The sequence below is a fragment of the Hemitrygon akajei genome, chromosome 13 (genome assembly GCF_048418815.1).
Source record: "Hemitrygon akajei chromosome 13, sHemAka1.3, whole genome shotgun sequence".
NCBI lineage: Eukaryota > Metazoa > Chordata > Chondrichthyes > Myliobatiformes > Dasyatidae > Hemitrygon > Hemitrygon akajei.
Window position 1 is genome coordinate 96,197,806 of NC_133136.1, and position 24,935 is coordinate 96,222,740.

The window sequence follows — 24,935 nt, forward strand, 5'->3', positions numbered from 1 at the left end:
CCTGACGAAGGGTCTCGGCCCGAAACATCGACAGCGCTTCTCCCTATAGATGCTGCCTGGCCTGCTGCGTTCCACCAGCATTTTGTATGTGTTGTTTGAAGTTCCAGCATCTGCAGATTTCCTCGTGTCAGCATTTAATCCTTGTTTTTATATTTTTGTCCTCTCAAAACAAATGCTAACACTGCATTTGCCATGCTCACCCCCAACTCAACCTATAATTTAACCTTTAGGGAATCCTGCACAAGGACTCCTAAGTTCAGTCGGAATTCAGATTTTTGAATTTCCTCTCCATTTTGAAAAAAGTCTTTTATTCCTTCTACCAAAGTGCATGACCATACATTTCCCAACACTGTATTCCATCTATCACTTCTTTGCCCATTCTCCTAATCTGTAGCTTCTCAAATTCCTCAAAACTACCTGCTCCTCCACCTGTCTTCGTAACCTCCACAAACTTGGCCACAAAGCCATTAATTCCATCATTGAAATCACTGACATACAACGTAAAAAGAAGAAATCCTTGTAAGAAATCCTTCCACAGTCCCCTGTGGAACAGCACTAGTCACCGGCAGATAATCCAAAATGACTCCCTTCATTCTTTGCTTTCTGCCAATCAGCCAGTGCGCTATCCATGCCAATATCTTTCCTGTAATACCAAGATCTCTTATCTTGCTGAGCAGCCTCACGTGCAGCACCTTGTCTAAGGCCTTCTCAAAATTCAAGTACACAAAACTGATTCTCCATGGTCTACCCATGCCAACAACTTGTCTCTAAATGTGAACAAAAGAGATGGTTGTTGACTTCAGGAGGGCATGGAGTGACCACTCCCTGCTGAACATCGACGGCTCCTCGGTAGAGATTGTTAAGAGCACCAAATTTCTTGGCGTTCACCTGGCGGAGAAACTCACCTGGTCCCTCAACACCAGCTCCATAGCAAAGAAAGCCCAGCAGCGTCTCTACTTTCTGCTAAGGCTGAGAAAAGTCTATCTCCCACCCCCCATCCTCATCACATTCTACAGGGGTTGTATTGAGAGCATCCTGAGCAGCTGCATCACTGCCTGGTTTGGAAATTGCACCATCTCGGATTGCAAGACCCTGCAGCGGATAGTGAAGTCGGCTGAGAAGATCATCGGGGCCTCGCTTCCCCCCCATTACGGACATTTACACTACACACTGCATCCGCAAAACAAACAGTATTATGAAGGACCCCACGCACCCCTCATACAAACTCTTCTCCCTCCTGCTGTCCGGGAAAAGGCACCGAAGCATTCGGGCTCTTACGACCAGACTATGTAACAGTTTCTTCCCCCAAACTATCAGACTGCTCAATACCCAGAGCCTGGGCTGACACTTTCCTGCCCTATTGTCTTGTTTATCATTTACTGTAATGCCTGCACTGTTTTGTGCACTTTATGCAGTCCTGGGTAGGTCTGTAGTCTAGTGTAGCTTTTTTTTTTCTGTGTTGTTCTTTACGTAGTTCAGTCTAGTTTTTGTACTGTGTCATGTAACACCATGGTCCTGAAAAACGTTATCTCATTTTTACTATGTACTGTACCAGCAGTTATGGTCGAAATGACAATAAAAAGTGACTTGACTTGACTTGCTTGTTCTCAAAGAATTCCAACTGATTTGTCAGGCAAGATTTTCCCTCAAGGAAACCATGCTGAATTAGGCCTATTTTATTGTGTGCCTCCAGGTACTCTGAAAGCACATCCTTAACAATCAACTGTAACATCTTCCCAAGTACTGAGGTCAAGATAACTGATCTATAATTTCCTTTCTTTTGCCTTCCTCCCTTCTTTTAGAGTGGAGTGATATTTGAAATTTTCAAGTCCTCTAGAACCATGCCAGAAGCTAGTGATTCTTTAAAGATCATTACTAATGTCTCCATAATCTCTTCAGTTACCTCTTTCAGATCCCTGGGATGTAGTCCATCTGGTCCAGGTGACTTATCTATCTTATGAACTTTCAGCTTCTCAGACACCTTCTATCTAGTAATAGCAACCCAACTCACTGCTGCCCTCCGACATTCTTGAACTTCCCACTGGTATCTTCCATAGTGAAGACTGTGGCAAAATAGTGATTCAGTTTGTCCTTGTCCTCCAATACTACCTCTCTAGCTTCATTTTCCAGTGATCAGATATCCACTCTTGCCTCTCTTTTACTCTTTATATATCTGAAAAAGCTTTTGGTATCCGCTTTGATGTTATTGGCTGGCTTACCTTCATATTTCATTTTTTTCTCTCCTTATGACATTTTATTCACCTTCTGTTAGTTTTTAAAAGTATCCCAGTTCTCTAACTTCCCAATAACTTTTGCTCTATTATATGCTCTCTCTTTTGCTTTTCTGTTGGCTTTGTCTTCTCTTGTCGACCAACATTGTGTCTTCCTGCCTTTAGAATACTTCTTTGGGATGTATTTATCCTGTTCCTTCAAAATTGCTCCCAGAAATTCCAGCTTTGCTGCTCTGCCATCATCCCTGCTAATGTTTTTTTTTGCAATCAATTCTGGCCAACTCTTCTCTTATCCCTCGGTAATTCCCTTTACTCCAGTTTAATACTGATACATCTGACTTTAGCTTCTTCCTCTCAAATTATATTATGATCACTGTCTCTTAAGGGTTCCTTTTCTTTAAGCTCCCTAATCAAATCTGGTTCATTACTCAACACCAAATGCAGAATCACTGATCCCATGGACTCCACCACAAGCTGCTCTAAAAAGCCAACTCATTGGCAGTCTACAAATTTCCTCTCTTAGGATCCAAAATCATCACCAACCTGATCTTCCAATCTACCTGTATATTGAAATCTCCCATGAATATCATAACATTGTGATTTGACATGCATTTTCTATCTCCAAACCGCAAGAGCCTTTCACAGATTCATGTAAGGAAGTAGCCTGTTACATCATAGGGTCTCCATTCATTCAGCAAGGAAAACTGGAACTTTGGCCCTCTATGTCAACACTAATTATCAAGAACACATTCATACTCATGCCATTTTATATTTCCTATATTCCCATGACTACATTTCTCATAGCTGAATTGCATACTACTGTCATATTCATATTTTATCTGAGAATTCCTGCAGTAAGGAAGAGGTAATTACTAAGGAATAAAGGGAAGGAGGTCGAGTGGAACCAGAGAGAAGAAGGTATGGGTGATGACCAGAACAAAAGGGTGGCGAAGGGGAACATTCCATGGTCCACTGACTTCGCCTACAAGGTTCTAGCTTCTGTTTTGACACTTTCTGTTACGACCTCTTACATGTTTCCCTTTTCCAATGCACCACACTTTCATCTTCCACCTCTTATCTGGACTCACCTAGCACATGCCAGCTCTTGCTACATTCATCCCCACCCTTTTATACTGCCTATCTCCGCTCTTTCTCTACAGTCCTGAAGTAGGAACTCAACCCGAAATGTTTATTGTGTATTTCCCTCCACAGATTCTACCTTACCCACTGAGTTCTTCCTGTATTTTGTGTGTTGCTTCAGATTTCCTGAACCTGCAGCTTTTCTTGAGTCTCCCAAATTCTTATAAGACTTGAGAGAGTAGACACAGAGGTTATGTTCCTTTTGACCTGGTGGTCTAGAATTAGGGGTCATAATTCCTGCCGCTGCCTATAAGGAGTTTGTACATTCTCCCTGTGACCGTGTGGGTTTCCTCTGGGTGCTCCAGTTTCCACCCACTTAGTCAGTATAAATTGTCCCGTGTTTAGGCTGGGATACATTGGGGGATTGTTGGGCGGCGTGGTTCCAAGGGCCGGAAGAGCCTATTCTGCACTTGATCTCAATAAATAAATCTCAAAAGAAGGGCTGCCTATTGAGGACTGATAAGAGAAAGAATTTCGTTACCCAGTGGAAAGTGAATTTTTGGCATTCTGTAACCAATGTTATTAGACCCCCATGCCATCAAATACCATTTTGAGTACATTCAGCACTGAGAAATTTGGATATTAAGATACTACTCAAAGACAGATTCTAGCAAGATCTTAAACCAAAGTGTGCAAGAGCCTATTTCTGCTTCAAGTTCTGATGGTAATTCTAATTTATATATTATCTTTGTATTTGATAAGTGTAAAAGAAAATTGGCAAATTTGTCCTTTGAAGTTGACGTAAAATGATTGAAACGATGTATGCTACTTACCACAAGCCCACATGTCAACTGGCTTTCCATAGGGATCTTTTCTTAATACTTCAGGAGAAAGGTATCCTGGCGTACCAGCAAAACCTGTAGATTATAATGAAAATAGAATTTGGTATATAAGACATTAGTAAATAGTTCGATACTTACACCATTGTAAGTTTTTACATCATCTCTAGTTAATGTGGGGGCAGACATAAAAAATAATTTATTTCAAATTATTAATCCAAAGTTGTGAATGATAACATTTAATTGGTTTCCAGAAATAAGAATGATTTTACTGATTGAGATTACACAACATTTTTATATTTATCTCTGCAAATCATAGATATTCTTCTCGATTAATATTATTTGCTTGCAGCAGCAGTGCTGTTCTAGCACAATATTTTTCGACACAGAAGTCACAACATGATACTCCAATAAAAAACCCTGAGGGCAGGTGGGCTTTGGACAATCACATGAAAGGTGAAAGTTTGGTTCAACCTCCCAGATTGCTTCTCAGATTTTATTTCCTTCTTTAATGAAATAGAAAATTAGAAGATTGCTTCTAGGGTGGGCAATCATTTGAACCTACTTTACACTATTTTTCAAGCTTAATATGCTTCTGATTAACTTTTTTGTATAATTTATATCACCTGTCTGAATATTCTATACTGCAACACAGAGGGTTTGCAATTCTTTATTGTCCTGACAGTTATAGAGTCATGCAAATCGAAACTCAGTCTGCCAGATTGTTTTCCTCAGCTAGTTCCATTTTCCTGCCCATATCCCTATAAATCATTCCTATCCACATTTCTTTTAAACGTAATTGTACCACTACTACTTCCTCAGGCAGCTCAATCCATATTCCCTAATTTTAGACTCCTCAACCCTACGAAAAAGACTCCGAGCAACCACTGAATCCATCATTTTCTAAACTTCTATTAAATTACCCCTCAACCTCTTTCACTCCAGAGAATATAGTCCCAATTTATTCAGTCTCTCCTTGTAACCTAGACCCTCCTGTCCCAGCAATATCTTTGTGAATCTTTTCTACACACTCTCTAGCTTCATCAAATCCTTCTTACAGAGTGGTGACCAGAACTTTAGACAATATTTTAGCTGTGGAATTTGAAAGCATATTGTATATTTGCCTTCATTAGTCAAGGGATTGAGTGCAAAAGTAGTAAGGTTATACTCCATTTATTTTTATAAAACTTGCGCTGGGCTTCAGATTGAGCATTGTGAACCTGTTTCTCAAACAGATGAAACATGACAATCAAATTTATGGACTCAATCCCGTGTGGTGAAGGAACATTTAGAACATAGAACATAGAATAGTACAGCACATTACAGGCCCTTCGGCACACAATGTTGTGCCGACCCTCAAACCCTGCCTCCCATATAACACCTCACCTTAAATTCCTCCATATACCCGTCTAGTAGTCTCTTAAACTTCACTAGTGTATCTGCCTCCACCATTGACTCAGACAGTGCATTCCACGCACCAACCACTCTCTGAGTGAATAACCTTCCTCTAATATCCCCCTTGAACTTCCCTCCCCTTACCTTAAAGCCATGTCCTCTTGTACTGAGCAGTGGTGCCCTGGGGAAGAGGCGTTGGCTGTCCACTGTCTGTTCTTCTTAATATCTTGTACATCTCTATCATGACTCCTCTCATCCTCCTTCTCTCCAAAGAGTAAAGCCCTAGCTCCCTTAATCTCTGATCATAATCCATACTCTCTAAACCAGGCAGCATCCTGGTAAATCTCCTCTGTACCCTTTCCAATGCTTCCACATCCTTCCTATACTGAGGTGACCAGAACTGGACACAGTACTCCAAGTGTGGCCTAATCAGAGTTTTATAGAGCTGCATCATTACCTCGCGACTCTTAAAATCTATCCCTCGACTCATGAAAGCTAACACCCTATAAGCTTTCTTAACTACCCTATCTACCTGTGAGGCAACTTACAGGGATCTGTGGACATGTATCCCCAGATCCCTCTGCTCCTCCACACTTCCAAGTATCCTGCCATTTACTTTGTACTCTGCCTTGGAGTTTGTCTTTCCAAAGTGTACCACCTCACACTTCTCTGGGTTGAACTCCATCTGCCACTTCTCAGCCCACTTCTGCATCCTATCAATGTCTCTCTGCAATCTTCGACAATCCTCTACACCATCTACAACACCACCAACCTTTGTGTCGTCTTCAAACTTGCCAACCCACCCTTCTACCCCCACATCCGGTTGTTAATAAAAATCACAAAAAGTAGAGGTCCCAGAACAGATCCTTGTGGGACACCACTAGTCACAACCTTCCAATCTGAATGTACTCCCTCCACCACGACCCTCTGCCTTCTGCAGGCAAGCCAATTGTGAATCCACCTGGCCAAACTTCCTTGGATCCCATGCCTCCTGACTTTCTGAACAATCCTGCCATGTGGAACCTTGTCAAATGCCTTACTAAAATCCATGTAGATCACATCCACTGCACTACCCTCATCTATATGCCTGGTCACCTCCTCAAAGAACTCTATCAGGCTTGTTAGACACGATCTGCCCTTCACAAAGCCATGCTGACTGTCCCTTATCAGACCATGATTCTCTAAATGCCCATAGATCCTATCACTAAGAATCTTTTCCAACAGCTTTCCCACCGCAGACGTAAGGCTCACTCGTCTATAATTACCCGGACTATCCCCACTACTTTTTTTGAACAAGGAGACAACATTTGCTTCCCTCGAATCCTCCGGTACCATTCCTGTGGATAACAAGGACATAAAGATCCTAGCCAGAGGCTCAGCAATCTCTTCCCTTGCCTCGTGGAGCAGGCTGGGGAATATTCCGTCAGGCCCCGGGGACTTATCCATCCTAATGTATTTTAACAACTCCAACACCTCCTCTCCCTTAATATCAACATGCTCCAGAACATCAACCTCACTCATATTGTCCTCACGATCATCAAGTTCCCTCTCATTGGTGAATACCGAAGAGAAGTATTCATAGAGGACCTCGCTCACTTCCACAGCCTCCAGGCACATCTTCCCACCTTTATCTCTAATTGGTCCTACCTTCACTCCTGTCATCCTTTTGTTCTTCACATAATTGAAGAATGCCTTGGGGTTTTCCTTTACCCTACTCACCAAGGCCTTCTCATGCCTCCTTCTTGCTCTTCTCAGCCCCTTCTTAAGCTTCTTTCTTGCTACCCTATATTCCTCAATAGGCCCATCTGATCCTTGCTTCCTAAACCTCATGTATGCTGCCTTCTTCCACCTGACTAGATTTTCCACTTCACTTGTCACCCATGGATCCTTCACCTTACCATTCTTTATCTTCCTCACCGGGACAAATTTATCCCTAACATTCTGCAAGAGATCCTTAAACATTGACCACATTTTCATAGTACATTTCCCTGCAAAAACACCATCCCAATTCACACCCGCAAGGTCTAGCCTTATAGCCTCATAATTTGCCCTTCCCCAACTAAAAATTTTCCTGTCCTCTCTGATTCTATCCTTTTGCATGATAATGCTAAAGGCCAGGGAGCGGTGGTCACTGTCCCCCAGATGCTCACCCACTGAGAGATCTGTGACCTGACCCGGTTCATTACCTAATACTAGATCTAGTATGGCATTCCACCTAGTCGGCCTGTCAACATACTGTGACAGGAATCCATCCTGGACACACTTAACAAACTCTGCCCCATCTAAACCCTTGGAACTAATCAAGTGCCAATCAATATTAGGGAAGTTAAAGTCACCCATGATAACAAACCTGTTATTTTTGCACCTTTCCAAAATCTGCCTCCCAATCTGCTCCTCGGTATCTCTGCTGCTACCAGGGGGCCTATAGAATACCCCCAATAGAGTAACTGCTCCCTTCCTGTTCCTGACTTCCACCCATACTGACTCAAAAGAGGATCCTGCTACATTACCCACCCTTTCTGTAGCTGTAATAGTATCCCTGACCAGTAATGCCACCCCTCCTCCCCTTTTCCCCCTCCTCTCTATCCCTTTTAAAGCACTGAAATCCAGGAATATTGAGAATCCATTCCTGCCCTGGTGCCAGCCAAGTCTCCTAATGGCCACTACATCATAACTCCATGTATGTACCCAAGCTCTCAGTTCATCACCTTTGTTCCTGATGCTTCTTGCATTGAAGCACACACACTTTAGCCCTTCTATCTTACTACCTTTATACCCTTTATTCTGCTTCTCTTTCCTCAAAGCCTCTCTATATGTTAGATTTGGCTTTACTCCATGCACTTCTTTCACTGCTCTATCGCTCCAGGTCCCATCCCCCTTGCAAATTAGTTTAAAACCTCCCGAACCATGCTAGCAAACCTACTTGCAAGGATATTGCTCCCCCTCGAGGTCAGGTGCAACCCATCCAATCTGTACAGGTCCCACCTTCCCCAGAAGAGATCCCAATGATCCAAAAATCTAAAACCCTGCCCCCTGCACCAACTCCTCAGCCACGCATTCTACTGCCATCTCCTCCAATTCTTACCATCACTATCACGTAGCACTGGCAGCAATCCTGAGAACGCCACCCTTGAGGTCCTGTTCTTCAGCCTTCTGCCTAGTTCCCGAAACTCACACTTCAGGACCTCATCCCTCTTCCTGCCTATGTCATTGGTACCATCATGTATCACGACTTCTGGTTGCTTTCCCTCTCGTATCAGGATGTCATGCACCCAGTCAGACATCCTGGACCCTGGCACCCGGGAGGCAACAAACCACGCGGGTGTCCTTCTCACATCCACAAAATCTCCTGTCTGCTCCCCTGACTATAGAGTCTCCAATGACGACAGCTCTCCTCTCCTCCGTCCCATCCTTCTGCACCACAGGGTCAGACTCAGTGCCAGAGGCCCTGCCACCCTGGCTCACACCTGGTTGGTCGTCCTTGCCAACAGTATCTAGGACGGTAAACTTATTATTCAGGGGAATGGCTACAGGGGTGCTCTGCACTACCTGTCTACTTACCTTCGCTTCCCCCCTCTGACTGTCACCCAACAACCTGCTTCTGGCAGCCTAGGTGTGACTACCTCCCTGTAGCTCTCAGCTATGACTGCCACATTTTCCCTTATGAGTCGTAGGTCATCCAGCTGCTGCTCCAGATTCCTCACATGGTCTTCCAGATCGCCCAGCCGCATGCACTTCTGGTGACTCTGTGGGAGAGGGGAGTTCCCCCAAGACTGCCACATCTCACAGGAGAGGCACATCACCATCTCAGGAGGCATTGTAAAGACTAACTGGGAACAAACTCGTCCTCCGCCTCTTCTCGTTGAAGCCTCAAATCTCCACTCCATCACTGGCCTACTCACTCACTGGCCGCTTTCCACCATTTACCATTTGCATTCTTCACCATCTTGTCTACCTGCATTGCCACTTTCAAGAAAATATATACTTGTGCCCCAGGATTCTCTGTTCTACAACACTCCCCTAGAGATTGAGACAGATAAAATTATGAGGGATGTAGATAGGATACAAATGCAGGGAATTTTTCTTCCATATCAGAGGTAAATAAACAGGATTTAGGACATTGGGGGAAGATTCAGAGGAGATATGAAGGGATCTTTTATCACCCAAAAATTGGTGTGTGCATATAATGGACTGGTTGTAAATGTAGTTGAAGGTGAGATACTGACAGCATTTAAGAAGTGTCAAGATGAGCACTTGAATGATTAGGTGGAGAAAGTTATGGGCCAGGTACTGGAAGACGGGATTAATGAATTTTGGGCGTGCACTAATCAACATAGATATGATGATCCTAATTGTCTCTTTCTCTACTGTACCTCTCCGGGAGCCTGTCATACGGAGAAATTATTAACTGGGATTCTGAGCTTCATTATCTAGAGAAGGAAGGGGGTGATTGCTGGGGCCTTGACAGATCTTTGGATCTTCTTTAGGCACGGGTGAGGTTACAGAGGACTGGGAAAATAACAAATCCTATCCCTTTGTGTAAGAAGGGCAGTAAGGACAAAAAAAAAATCAGTAGTGAAGAAATTACTGGAGAAAATTCTTGGGAAAGGATTTACTCACAACTTGTAAAAAGTACATTTATTAGGGATAGTCAGTATGGCTTTGTACTGGGGACATCACGTCTTGCAAATCTGAATGAGCTTTTTGTGCAGGTAATAATGATAAGTGATGAGGGTAGGGCAGCAGATGTTGTCCACATGGACTTCAGTAACTAATTCAGCAAGGTCCCTCATAGTAGGCAGATCAAGATTATGGTACATGGGTTCCATGGAAACTTGGTAGATCTGATTCAAATTCGGCTTGGCTGTGGAAGTCAGAGGGTAGTGATGGAGGGCGTTATCCTGATTGGAGATCCATGACCAGAGGTGGTCAATGAAGATCAGTGCTGAGACACCTGTTGTTTGTGATATATTTTAATTATTTGAACAAAAATGTTGGTGAGCTAATTAGCAAGTTAGCAAAACACAAAAATTGGCAGACGTGTAGGTTGTCAAAGGATACAGCAGGATATAGATCAGTTGGAAATATGGAAAAAGACAGATGGAGTTTGATCCTGCTAAGTGTGAGGTGCTACACTTTGTGAGGTCAAATGTAGCAGGGAAGAGTACGGTAAATTGTAGGACCCTTAGGAGCGCTGAAACAGAGGGGGATCTTGGGGTGAACATCCATAGCTCTCTGAAAGTGGCAATAAGTACATACAAGGTAAAGAATGCGTACAGCAGACTTGTAATCATCAGTCAGGACACTGAGTATAAAAGTTGCTAAGCCAAGTTTCATTCGTATAAAACATTAGTTACGGCACATTTGAAGCACTGTGTGCAGTTCTGGTTGCCAGATTACAGCAAAGGGTTTCAGACTTTGGAGAAGCTGCAGAAGAGGTTCACCAGGATTTTGCCTAGGTTAGACAGCATTGAGAGCAGATTATAAGGAGAGGTTGGATAAGGCAAGGGGTGAATTGACAGAAGTATATAAAATTATGAGTGGCATTGATAGAGCCCTTTTCAGTCTTTTTACCTGGGTTGAAATGTCAACTACATTTTGGGCATCGAATTATGGTAATACAAAGAATCTTTCGAGGAAGTTGTAGCCAAGAATTTTTTGAAACACAAATTAAGGTAGGTGCATGGAATATGTTGTGAGAAGAAGTGGCAGAAGCAGATGAAGAGAGAGGGGAATGGAAGAATACAGACCACATGCGGTGATCAAATTAGGCATAGTTGGTACAGATGTCACGTACTGTACTGCTCACGTACTGTATTTTGTGCTTGGCTTCACAAGATGGGTTAAGTCCTATTTGTAAATTCACTGCTTGATAACATACCAAAAGTATGCACTGACTGAATTGTTAACTGGTACCAATTGGCGACTGATTCTTCAATGTACTCACCAAACCATGCCTGCTGGTCTCCTTGGACTTCAATTGCTAATCCAAAATCTGCCAGCTTCACAGCTGCTCCCTTCATTTTGCTAGCTAGCAGCAAATTTTCTGGCTTCATTTATAAAAAAGTGGAGGAAAGAATATGATTTAGAAATTCTCCAAATTATAATCATACTTAACTATTACATAATAAGCCATGGATACCAAGCAAAATATTCATACTTAATAATTCTCCTCTAAAGTATTACCAAATCAAAAGCAATCAGAAGTTTGGCTTTCTTTTCCAAAGCATGGAAATGTACATATAATCAACTCTGATCATTGTTCTAAAATTATGTGTAATGGAATATAAAATGGAGAACTAAGAACAAAATATTGAAATCTTCTATAATTGTTCAAAAACAGTCAATGTTATTCAATAAATATATCTTGAAATCAATTCTAATATTATATCAAATTTATCTGGTTTGTGTCTCAAACCCAATTTCCAACTTTAAAATTCCATTATTTTTAAGTTTCTTTAGTGCTTGCCTTGGGTTTTGATAAAAAAAGATTATAGAAAAGGTTCTTGAGTCATAAAGATTATAGATGATTCATGATTATTGAAAAAAATCCCAGCAAAATGGGATATTTTAAATTGTACGCAATAATCACAACAACAATCCAAGGAAATATTAACATTTTGTTTCGTTATAGAAGAGATACCACCAGATTAATGTGAATGCTGGGTTTGCTCATTTCTACATGAACCCTACTTTTAGCCTGTTGAGTGAATGGCCCAGATATTTATCCTGTAATTCTTGTTATAAAAAAAATTGCTGTAAAATATTGGAAGTTATTACTTAAGTAAGGCTGTTGCTCCAGTCTTAAGAAGTCTAAAATGGTTTACATTTAATCGTGTAACAGTTACTGGAAAGATAATGAAACAAATAACATACTAAACATTGTATATCTTTCCAATTTTCCAACTTGAAGAACTGTGTATGTTTTGTAGTAGTGTAAGGGAGTTACGTGAATGTAGCAGACATTAATTCAAACAAGAACCAGTCTTCAGTTCTTATTGTAAATATAAATAAATTCAGGAAGCTTGCAATTAGCCTTTGTAAATTGCAAGCAGTGAATTGAAGTTAAAAGCACAGACTAAGAGGTTGCATATGCAAAAGCCAAATGTTAAAACAATAGGGTTGTGTTAATTGGCTTACATCAAACCAATACTTGCAGCCTTGTGAGTTGAGTGCAAGCTGGTAGACCAGATGGATGTTGCCACTTAGCATATCAAACATGGTCCCAGGTATAAGCAATCAGTAGTTTTTGTATATTTGTGTACTCAGAGACAGCCCTGACAACATCAATTTTGGGTGTCTGGCTTTGTCATCAAAAGGTTCTAAAACATTTGAGCTAATTAGTCTCTCCCAAAGTGTCTGGACCATCAGGAGTGTCTTATCAATTGCAATGCATTTCCACCACATATTCCAAAGGAACCACTTGTTAACCCAAAGTACTTAAGTGAACAATGTCATTGTAACTATTGAAATTGTATTGAATCACCTACTGCTACCTTTGATCTTAAAAGACTAAACATGTGATGTAGCTTTGGCTTTGTGAGCTTCCACCAAGCGAGTCTCTAAAATGATGCTTGTTATGCTGAATAAAGACATCTATCACCAGCTTTAGGGTCTCTCCGGTGACTTTATCATAGTCAAAACATTTGAGGGTTCATTCAGGATATGTTCATGACCCACAGTGTGACCAGTCACCGGCAGTCTAAAGGGGTAAATATTTTCTTAAGAATAGCGCCATATTTAGATCTGCTTTGGTCAACAGCTCACAGAGTACTGAAGGACATGCAGGAGAGTTGAACGGGTGTATATAAAGGTCTTGTGTGCGCGAGTGTGTGTTTCTGTGTGTGTTGTGTGTGTGTGTGTGTTGTGTGTGTGTGTGTGTTGTGTGTGTGTGTGTGTTTGTTTCTGTGTGTGTGTGTGTGTGTGTGTGTGTGTGTGTTTGTTTCTGTGTGTGTGTGTGTGTGTGTGTGTTGTGTGTGTGTGTGTATTTGTTTCTGTGTGTGTGTGTATTTGTTTCTGTGTGTGTGAGTGTGTGTGTGTGTGTGTGTGTGTGTGTGTGTGTGTGTGTGTGTGTGTGTGTGTGTGTGTGTGTGTGTGTTTGTTTCTGTGTGTGTGAGTGTGTGTGTGTGTGTGTGTGTGTGTGTGTGTGTGTGTGTGTGTGTGTGTGTGAGTGTGTGTTTGTTTGTTTGTTTGTTTTGTGTAAGGGACCAGCTACAGTGCTGGGAGGTTTGTCGGGACAAGGCCACCAATTGCTAAAGGTGGTTATTGACTGCTCAGAATGCCATGGGTGCATATAGACTCAATCGGGAGGCAATGGATTAAGTGTGTGGCTATTGAGAACACTTGGGTAGTGGAGGAGACACTGTTCGGGACACCACTCATTCGGGGAATTGTTTTTGTGTTTGTCTGACTGTGTGGGAAAACCTGAGAAACAAAGGCTAATAAAACAATGGCATAAAGAAAAGACATCATGAGCTCAAGTAAGAAGAAGAGAGAACTCACAGAGTATATGTTCCATAAACTTGAGAAGGTTGAACAGGGAACGGACAAAGTTGGGTGGGTTAAGACCTGGAGCCCAGAGGATCATTGGCAATAGTGGAAAAGCCAATCAAAAAGGAAGGGAGGTAAAGTAGCCGTTATTCTATGTCATATATATTTGCAAGAGCAAACACAGTGCCTGCAATCACCTAATATACAGAAGGCTACGAAGGGAAGGGATGAATACAGGGAACAGTGAGACAATGTGCAAGGGGAGTTGGACAGACTTAAGGAACAATTAGAACAATACAATAACAAATTAGTCAGGGATCTGGGCAGACCGAGGGGTAAATGGGATAAGGCCCAGCAGGTGGGTCCTCATTGTGGAGCTGCCATGGGAATAACTGCTGAGGAAGGTAGTGAGGTAAGTTAGGAGGTGCTGGCTCAGTAAGTTGACGAGTGGGAAAGTATCCACAAATAGGAGAGGTTTTACACTGTACAGCCAGCCCCTCACTCACATTCATCACCATCATTCACAAGTCCTTCACCCCAGGAGAAAAGCAAAACTTTCTATCCAAACTGCCCTCACATTGCGTGTGCCAATGCAGAATTTTGGTGTAAGTTAGAAGAAATGATTGAAATCCACCAGATGCACCCCAAAGACATACACATATTGGTTAAAGCTCAGTGCCTGAGGAATAGGTGGGATTGTCTGAATCCAGGGGTGCAGGATGGAACATGGGGATGCCAGCAAAAATCAGAAATTTAAGGAAGAAGTGAGGCAATGACTTGGAGGAGGAGAGAGTAACTGTGGAATGATAATGTCAGCATTTCAGAAGACTGATGAATCTGCCAGTGAAAATACCAGGTTTATGAGCAATACTCATGGCTGGACAATCCGAAGAGGGAAGGACCAGGGAAATACATCAAAAGTGAAGGAAGAGTGGGTCATATGGCGGTTATAGCAAATGTAGCTGCTGTAAAGATGCAGGGATCTTGTTTTGTTGCGTGTGTTGCATGCACAAGGCATAGAAGGACAAAGGAGATAAAATGCAATAGCTTGGATGCTTGGCATCCCAGGCCACGGTTAGAGACAGTGTCCTAACCGGAGAGTCACCCACCAAAACAGAACCTGAATCCCCACTGTGACAATGCCCTCTCTGTCCAATCTGACTGCTGACCAGATCATAGTAGTGGTAAAGACAGTCTCGGTCAGACAAATAACTGGCTCCCATTGTCAGCACTGGTGACCCACCGATGTACACAACAGCATTGTTAAGGAGCAGAAATGTGATATGTTAATGGAGAGTGGGGCATCGGTATTGATAACTGACCTACCCTTTCCAACGACTGGAGAAGCTATTTATATTACGAGTGCAGGGGGAAGAACAGTGAAGGCAGAAAGAAGTGATTCACAGATACTTGAAATCAGTGGAGTGCAGCTTCCAGTGTATTTTTGGGTCTGTATAATCTCAGAATAGATATTCTGAGGGAGGCAGGGGCTGCTGTAGACTCTGGAAGGGGAAGAAATAACATGGACAAGTCAGGCGCAGTGAACACGTACAACCAATAGGGTACACAACCTAGCCAGCACAGCTGCAGACGCTCCGATCGTCAGGAACTGCAGCAGGACGGTGTCTATGGGTTTCTTTGTCAGCAGTTTCCAGAGGTATGAGCTAAAACACATGCAAGACTGTGGTCAGATAAAGATAAACTCAGTTAAAGTAGACAGGGATCTGTATAAACCCCTTAAGTAGTCTCCCATAAAAAATGATACATTGACAGCTGTTCAGTGTTAAGTGACGGAACTAAAACACGGGGATAACAACAAAGAACTCGTCAAACACCAGCTCACCTATATAGTCAATGAAGAAACCATATAGATCATATTGGTTATCAACTGACTACACCAACCTCAATAAGACCATACCAGGGTTCTCAGCACTAGTGGCTCCAATACAGGCCTTAATCAAGGGAAGAAGAAAAATGGGTAACAGATAAGGAAAAGATATCAAGAAAGCCCTGGTCTCTGCACCTGTCCTAGGGTTACCCGATGTTCCTTGCCCCGTTCATCTTTACTGCAGCAATGAAATAAGGTATTACAATGCAGTGTTCGTGCAGGACCATGGGGACCAGTGTCATACTATCAACAAAGCAGGCACCTGTTGTATCAGGATTTCCCTGCTGTGAAGCAGCTTTAGACTGTGCTGCCTGGGCAGTGCAAGTAAGTGAACCTGTTGTAATGATGGGAAAACTCATACTAAACACTCCCCATACCATTGTAGAACTCGTCAACACAGGAAGGCTGAAGACAAGTCCCCAAAGGCAAGTCAGTGACAATAATTAGAGACACTGCAATGCACCATCCTGACAGGGGAGAGGCACATGGGTGCCAAATGGAAATAGAGCAGGAAGAAGGTATTGGTGTGAAGGAAACATCTCTGGAAGGGGAAGCAGAGGAAAGTTTTATAGATGGATCTCGGAGCTACACAGATGGGAAGCCACAGACTGGGTGGGCCACGATGAAGGAAACAGGCCAGGAATTAGCTTCAGGAGCACAGGCAGGGGATTGTTCAGCTCAAATGGTAGAATTGGTGGCCCTGATAGAAGCATTGTGCTACTGTAAAGGCAGGTGAGTAAATGACAGCCAGTATGCCTTCAGGTGGTCAACCATGTAGTAGCAAAATATTACTGAAGTAATATCATGGGCTGGGGCTTCAGGGAAGGTAGTGCATGATCATAAACGCTAGCAGGCCTGGTGCTGGCCAGGGATTTTGAGGTAAGGGTATTAAGGTGTAGTTGGCAAACCATCCAGAGCCAAGGGGGCCCTGGGAAAGTATGCAAATGGACCTGTCAAAAGGCAGGGCGAAAGGCTACTGTCTGGTGATCACGGTTCACTTCACCTGGCGGGTAGAGGCTTTCCCAGTGAGAGCTTGCAAAGCCATTACAGCGGCGTGGACTTCAGCTTGGATTGAACTGAACTGAGTTGACTTTATTACTACATCCTTCACATAAATGAGGAGTAAAAATCCTTACATCTCCGTCTAAACATGCCATGCGCAATCATAGTAATGTATAATAAATAGTACGTACAACAGGACAGTCAAGATAACACAGAAATACAATTATATCAGCATGAATTAATTAGTCTGATGGCCTAGTGGAAGAAGCTGTCTCGGAGCCTGTTGGTCTTGTTTTTATGCTGTGGTACTGTTTCCTGGATGGTAGCAGCTGGAACAGTTTGTGGTTGGGGTGACTCCTTTTTATGCACCTGTCTCTGTAAATGTCCTTAATAGTGGCAAGTTCACATTTTCAGATGCATTGGGCTGTCCATATCACACTCTGCAGAGCCCTGCAATTAAGGGAAGTACAGTTCCTATACCAGGCAGTGATGCAGCCAGTCAGGATGCTCTCAATTGTGCCCTTATAGGAAGTTCTTAGGATTTGGGGTCCATACCAAACTTCTTCAACCGTCTGAGGTGAAAGAGGAGCTGTTGTGCTTTTTTCCACCACACAGCTGGTGTGTACAGACCACATGAGATCCTTGGTGATGTGTATGCTGAGGGACTTTAAAGCTGTTCACCCTCTTAACACCAGATCCATTGATGTCAATAGGGAAGTCTCTCCCAGTTGGGGAACCCCAGCCCAGGTGGACTTGGATCAGGAAGCACATTTCACAGGGAAAGTAATGAAAGGATTATGCAAGCTGTTCAGGATTCAACAACAATTCCATGTTCGCTACCACCCTCAAGAGCTCAGAAATGGTAGAAAGGGTGAACCAAACAATCAAAAATGCCTTAGCTAAAGCTATAACAGAGATGGAAGAGAGATGGGTTGATGTATTGCTAGGAATCCTCATGAGATTGCAAGCAACCCCAAACTGCACACTGGGTCTGAGCCCCTACGAATTACTGTTGGGGTGAGCAATGTGGCTCCCTGATGGGGTGTACCTGGAATTTATAGGGATAAAATGACCCAATATGTAAAGGAGCTCTATAACCAGCTTGAAGTGTTGAGGGACAACAGCAGCATATTGCTGATCAGAAACAGCCAGAAGGAGAGAAGATAATCCTCCCATAGCCAGAAGACAAAGTCATGATAAGGGAGCAACCTGAAAAGACAGGGTTTGCTTCCAGGTGGATATGACCACAGGTGGTGCTTTTGAAAAGTTATACTGGTGTGTGTGCACCGTTAAGTCACAACAGTGCAAATAACCCGTTTCAATGTACCCCACTGACTTAATGTTTGGCTCTTGCATATGCAGTCTCTTTAGTCCATGGAGTAGCCTGTGATTTTAACATCAATTTACTAAAAAAACTGAAGGTTAATTGCAAGCTTCCTGAACTTATTTGCATTTACAATAACAGCTGAAGACTGGTTTTTGTTTGAATTAATATCTACTATATTTGCATTACTCCAGAATGCTCTTTAACAGTAAAATAGATCTTTTACTGTGAGAACCCCCAAAATATCAATACCAGGGGAACTAAGGGGGAGAAAGCTAACGTGGGACTATTGCCATCTCTCACGCTGAGCGATATGAAAGAGAAATTTGATCTTTCTAAATTGACAGTAAATGAGTCATTTGGAAGGGCAGTTGGTACATTTAAGTGTCAAATAGAAAAACTGGTATTTTACAACTTTTAGTAATTTCCAATTCTGTCCTCTCAAGAACTCAGTTTTTATTTCATAAATCATCAAAGTTTAAGTTAATTAACAAAGAACAAAGTAACCTATACACCAACCTAAAAATTATACAAATGTTAAAAAATATGAAAATTGGTGGAAGCTCATTACAAATGAGTGTACAACAGCACAATATAAGGGTGCACATCACTGACACTAGTTTGGTTGTTTAGCAGCTAAATTAATGCAAACTGAATAGCATCTATCTCATGCTGAAGAGTCAAGTACCTACAGTCATACATGATACAATGCATAGCTCCTTTGCTTCCAAATATTTAATTTAGTTTAGAGGAATCACCAGAAAAATGTACCACTTTTCCAAACTATTTCTTCCTTATCCAATTTAAGAAAGCTCTTTAGTGCATAATCTCATTGAAATGTCAATTAGATTTGAACTAAATATGTGATAGATATATTGTTAAATATATTTGCATTGTCTCACCAATAGCTGAGGTGTGAAAGAAGCAAATAGTTTAGATCAATGACTCAAATATATAATGCCACATTATTTTGAACTTTGAACTTGAGATTACATTTATCTGCACCTATGAATTTTTTAAAAATACGTAGATTTTAACATTTATTTATACATTGTCCAACTGTATTTCTGGGATAATCTCAAACAAAAATTTTCTACTCAAAGAGCACAAAAAAATAGTGCGGCCCATACAGTCTGAGCCGATCCATTTAAACAAGATTAAAGGTGCAAATACAGTAGGTGATCTCTATGAGAATGGGATTTTTATGTCGTATGTGGATTTGCAGAGGAAATATAACTTTGTAGATAAAGGGAATTTCTGGAAGTATTTACAAATAAGACATTGTGTTAGTAGCATATTCAAGAATGGTGGCCCACAAAGAAACCCTTTAACTGAATACTTTACACTACCACAGGAAGTTCATAAACCATCAGTGTTTTATAAAATGTTCAGGCACTCTGTGGGTGAACCGTGTAACAATCTCAAAGCAGTATGGCAGAAGGAACTTGGAAGTGATATTGAAGATAATGAGTGGTCAACTATTTTATCAAATGCGGGTAGACATATTAGGGAAGCAAGAGGGAAATTTATTCAGTATAAGATAGTACACAGATATTATTGTACACAGATATTATTGGACACCAACTAGACTCTACAAAATGGGGATTGTTGATAATCATTTATGCTGGAAATGTAAAAATGAGGTGGGCACATATTTTCACATGATTTGGGAGTGTTCCATTTTGTGTAAAGTTCTTGATTTGTTGAGGAATTGGTCGGGTCCTACACTGCCCTTGTGCCCACGGCTCTGTCTCCTGGGTGATAGGACAATGACATCTAATGTAAACAATGACAAATTTACTATTTTAAAGATGGATCTCATCAGAGCTGCAAGAATTATATTGCAACACTGGAAAAAACCCAGATGTCCCACTGTGAGGGAATGGACTGAGGAAATGGTTAAGATTTCATCATATGAACATGTTGGGAAGAATTAACAGTGAGGCAAAAGTTAAAGACGTGTGGGATCAATTTTGGTTGTATTTAAACTTAAATTAGAAGTGTTTTTCTGTTTCTTAGTTTTATATGTTTTCCTGTCATGGGATGGCTGTATAAATATGCTGTACTGTATCTGCTCTATGATATGCTGTGCTGCTTTGTAAAATAAGAATAAATAATAACAAAAATTTGAATTTCAAAAAGAAACTGTCTAATCCCATGAACCTGCACCCAGACCATCGCCCTCCATACCCTTACCATGCATCCAGACTTCTTTTAAACATTGAAATCGAGCTTGTGTGCACCAATTGTGCTGGCAGCTCATTCCACACTCTCACCGCCTTCTGAATGAAGAAGTTATGATAAATTTGAATGCCCAATGATGTGCCTGCTTTCAGGAAAAATGGGGGAGTCTAGTATGAGAGGACATGACTTACGGATTGAAGGGCCCCCATTCAGAACAGAGATGCGAAGTAATTTTTTTAGCCAGAGGGTGGTGAATCTGTGGAATTTGTTGTCACGGGCGGCAGTGGAGGCCAAGTCATTGGGTGTATTTAAGGCAGAGATTGATAGGTATCTGAGTAGTCAGGGCATCAAAGGTTATGGTGAGAAGGTGAGGGAGTGGGACTAAATGGCCTCCTCTACTGTCGTGTTGAGGCCTCAATCAGGTTGGAGGAACAACACCTGTTTGGGCAGCCTCCAACCTGATGGCATGAACATCGATTTCTCAAACTGGTAATGGACCCCCCTCCATCACCATTCCCCTTTTGCCTCTCTTACCCATCTCCTTGCCTGCCCATCACCCCCTTCTAGTGCTCCTCCCCTTTCCTTTTTTCCACAGCTTTCTCTTCTCTTCTACCAGACTCCCTCTTCTCCAGCCCTGCATCTCTTTCACAATCAACTTCCCACTCTTTACTTGATCCCTCCCCCTCGAAGTTTCACCTATTACCTTCTGTTTCTCTCTCCCCTCTCCTACCTTTGAAATCTACTCCTCTTTTTTTTTCTAGTCCTGCTGAAGGGTCTCGGCCCGAAATGTCAACTATACATTTTCCATAGATGCTGCCTAGCCTGCTGAGTTCTTCTAGCATTTTGTGTGTGCTGCTTGGATGATGGAATTGATGGCTTTGTGGCCAGATTTACAAACGATATAAAGATATGAGGCGCAGGTAGTGTTGAGGAAGCAGGGAGTCTGCTGAAGGCAGGTTAGGAGAATGGACAAAGAAGTGGCAGATGGAAAACAGTTTAGGGAAGTTTATGGTCATGCAGTTTGGGACAAGGAATAAAGGCATAGATTATTGACTAAATGGGGAGAAAATTCAGAAATTAGAGGTGTAAAGGAACTTAGGAGTCCTTGCAGAATCCCCTGATTAAGTTGCAGGTTGAGTCAGTGGTAAGGAAGGCAAATACAATGTTAGCATTCATTTAAGAAGGCTAGAATATAAAAGGAAGGATGAATTACTGAACCTTATTAAACATTGGTCAGACCACAGAGTATTGTGAGCAAGGATGTACTGGCATTGGAGAGACACCAGAGGAGGTTCATGAGAATGATCCCAGGAATCAAAGGGTTAATGTATAAGGAGAATTAGATGGTCTGTGCTCACTGGGGTTGGAAAAATGCAGGGGGATCTCATTGAAGCCTATCCAATATTGAATAACCTCGACAGGGTGGACGTGGAGAGGATGTTTCATATAGTGGGTGAGACTAGGAACAAAGGGCACAACCTCAGAATAAAAGGATGTCCCTTTAAAACACAGATAATGAGGAAATTCTTTCGTCAGAGGGTGGTGAATCTGTGGAATTCATTGGCTGTGGAGGCCAAGTCCTTGGGTATATTTAGAGTGGTGGTTGTTAGGTTCTTGATTAGCAAGGTTATGGGATAACGCAGTAGAGTAGGGTCAAGAGGGATAATAAATCAGCCATGATGGATTAGCAGAGCAGACTCGATGGGCTGAATGTCCTGATTATGCTCCTGTGTCTTATGGTCATATATAAAATAATGAGAGACATAGTTAAGACAGATAGCCTTGGTCCACCTCCCATGGCATTGATGTTTAAATCTAGACGTTAGAAATTAAAGATGGGAATTAGAGATTTAAAGACAATCTGAGAAGTAAAGTTTTCACTTAAAGGGTGTTGGATAACTGGTGTGAGCAGTCAGAAGAGGGGTGGTGGAAGAAAGACTGGGACAATGCGTGCTATTAGGATTAGTATGGGTAGGCATGATGGTTGGCATAGATATGATGGGCCAAAAAGGCCTGTTGTGATGCTGTACAACTCCATTTCTCTGTTAATCAAATTACAAAATGTGCATGTTGAATGGTGATAACATAATTTCAAACATGTTGAAGTCTCATTCATAGTGAGATATTGTTTAAGCAAATCCCTTTTATAGACCCATTCTATCTTGTGACATTTATGCATACATTAATTTTTAAAGATAAAACACTAAAACGACATAATGGGCAGATTCGTGGAAAAAGTGTATAGGGATAGGGCCCGAGTGAAGGTAAACGAGATTAGTGTCGATAGGAATGATCAGCGTGAATGAAGTGGGTGAGAGGGCAAGTTTCTAATGCCAGTGATGCCCATTGAACAAGTTAGGTCTTTATTCTTTGGAGTGTAGAAGGTTGAGGGGGGACTTGATAGAGGTATTTAAAATTATAAGGGGGATAGATAGAGTTGACGTGGATAGGCTTTTTCCATTGAGAGTAGGGGAGATTCAAACAAGAGGACATGAGTTGAGAGTTAGGGGGCAAAAGTTTAAGGGTAACACAAGGGGGAACTTCTTTACTCAGAGTGGTAGCTCTGTGGAACGAGCTTCCAGTAGAAGTGGTAGAGGCAGGTTCGATATTGTCATTTAAAGTAAAATTGGATAGGTATATGGACAGGAAAAGAATGAAGGGTTATGGGCTGAATGCAAGTCGGTGGGACTAGGTGAGAGTAAGCATTCGGCACGGACTAGAAGGGCCGAGATGGCCTGTTTCCGTGCTGTAATTGTTATATGGTTAAATGTCAATCTCTTTGCTTATTCACATTAACAGAGTCAAAGAGCATTTGTGTGTCCCCTTGTCTTCCATCGGCATGAATGTTGAAGTCACCCTTCGCAGGAAACTCATAATAGAATTAAAAGTAGGAATTTTACACACGTATATAGAACTTTTATTAGAACATCTGCCACAAGATGTGTGTAAATACTATTGGAAATAAATGCATACTTGGCTGCATTTCCCAACAAATTCCATCCCATTCAAATTCTAGCAGCAGAAGGACCCATAACATAAGTGACTTTGATTCAAACACATAGGGCAAATATATACCTTTGGCAAGTAAGTACATTGAATTTTTGAGGTTTCAAGCTAAGATGGCTTGCCTTAAGGGGAAGAAGACTTCAGTCAGTTTCCAACAAAATAAGTGTAACTTCTTAACTGATAATTTATCCCTACAGCCACACACTAATTGGTTCAGGCAAGGGAGGCATGCACACAGAATGGTACTCATTTCACCAATCAAAGCATCAACTCTTGCAGAGATATTCCAGCATTACCTTCTAGGCAACAGTGAGTACCTTCTAACCAAGACCAAGAAGGGAGAATGAAGATTACTTAGTTACATTTTTTTTCCCAGAAATTAAATGCTATGCTGTGGGAAGTGACGTCCATTAAAAGATTGGTTTTCTGGTGAGCTATGGCCCTCTTGCACTTTTAGTAAGTACGTAAATTGGATGGAGCTTTGCTTCTACTGCATGAATGACTGGAGAACTTTTTGAACTGTTCAACTTATCATCTATTCGAACCACTCACCTTCAGGTCTCGATGGACCACACCCATCTGATGGCAGTGTAGCACAGCTTCCAGGATCTGCTGAATGCAATGACTGCATGCAAACACCAGGGGTGTGTGTTAGTTTCCAGCTGACACTCACTCTCTGTGTACTGCTGGAGAGACTGGCTTTAGGGTTAATAGCAAACAACTGGTATTTTTACAAGTCATCCTGAATGGATCTAAACACACGTGCTCCAGCAGAATAACCATCGGCTTATTAATCGAGAGTTCTAGGTTTCCTTTCATTTGCTTTAACTCTGTTTGCAGCACACTTTAGTAAGTTGGAGAAATTACTGGCTAGACACTCAATTATAACAATAACATGGCAATTAGCAAATGGGAAAACAGTCACAGAGAACTTCTTCAGCAATTTATAAATTTATTTAATTCAACATAATTATAAGCATAATACCATACTTGGAAAGCAAGTGCTTTCCAAAGAAACATTATCCTCAATTGGTTTGCATTTTTCATTAAGTGTTACAAACACAGTAATCAGCATTCAGTTTCTAATTTAGGTTGAGATGAGTGTTGCCAATTTTATAATTCCTCATTTTCACTCTTTGCCTATACATATTCCAGTGAAGTAACGTGTGACCAGTTGTGTAAATACTTGCTATCACAGCCTGTCTCAGAACAGAAGTGGTGTTTCTTTCACACACAGCAATGCATCATAAGCAAAGTTTTTCTAATAAGTATTCCAACATATTTTGAATTTTTAACCATAAAAGTTCAAACCTACTTTGAAGAAATGTTGTATATCCAAAACTTCAAAATTTAGAAGACTTCCCCAATTACATTCAAAAGCTTTCAGCCATGATGCATAGCAGACATGTGGACTTGCAAATTCGTAAGAGGCACCATGCAGATTGCACTGAGGTGAGAGAGATCTTTTTAAGTTTGTTTTCCCACCCCTAACAAGG

At 41.7% G+C, this 24,935-nt stretch overlaps 1 protein-coding gene across 21 annotated transcripts in view; it reads right to left on the bottom strand.

Annotated features, from left to right (window-relative positions):
• The window catches only part of LOC140738067 (calcium/calmodulin-dependent protein kinase type II delta chain), a 548,084-nt gene that overhangs the window by 216,608 nt on the left and 306,541 nt on the right, over positions 1–24,935 (bottom strand). For 12 of the 21 annotated variants that reach the window (XM_073065146.1, XM_073065137.1, XM_073065143.1 and 9 more), the window contains exons 6-8: positions 23,992–24,064; positions 11,493–11,595; positions 4,145–4,228 (exon numbers count right to left, since the gene is read on the bottom strand). In XM_073065146.1, coding sequence (XP_072921247.1) covers positions 4,145–4,228; positions 11,493–11,595; positions 23,992–24,064 — 260 coding nt within the window. The remainder of the gene's footprint in view (positions 1–4,144; positions 4,229–11,492; positions 11,596–23,991; positions 24,065–24,935) is intronic. The other 9 variants (XM_073065148.1, XM_073065138.1, XM_073065134.1 and 6 more) reach the window with 1 other exon arrangement.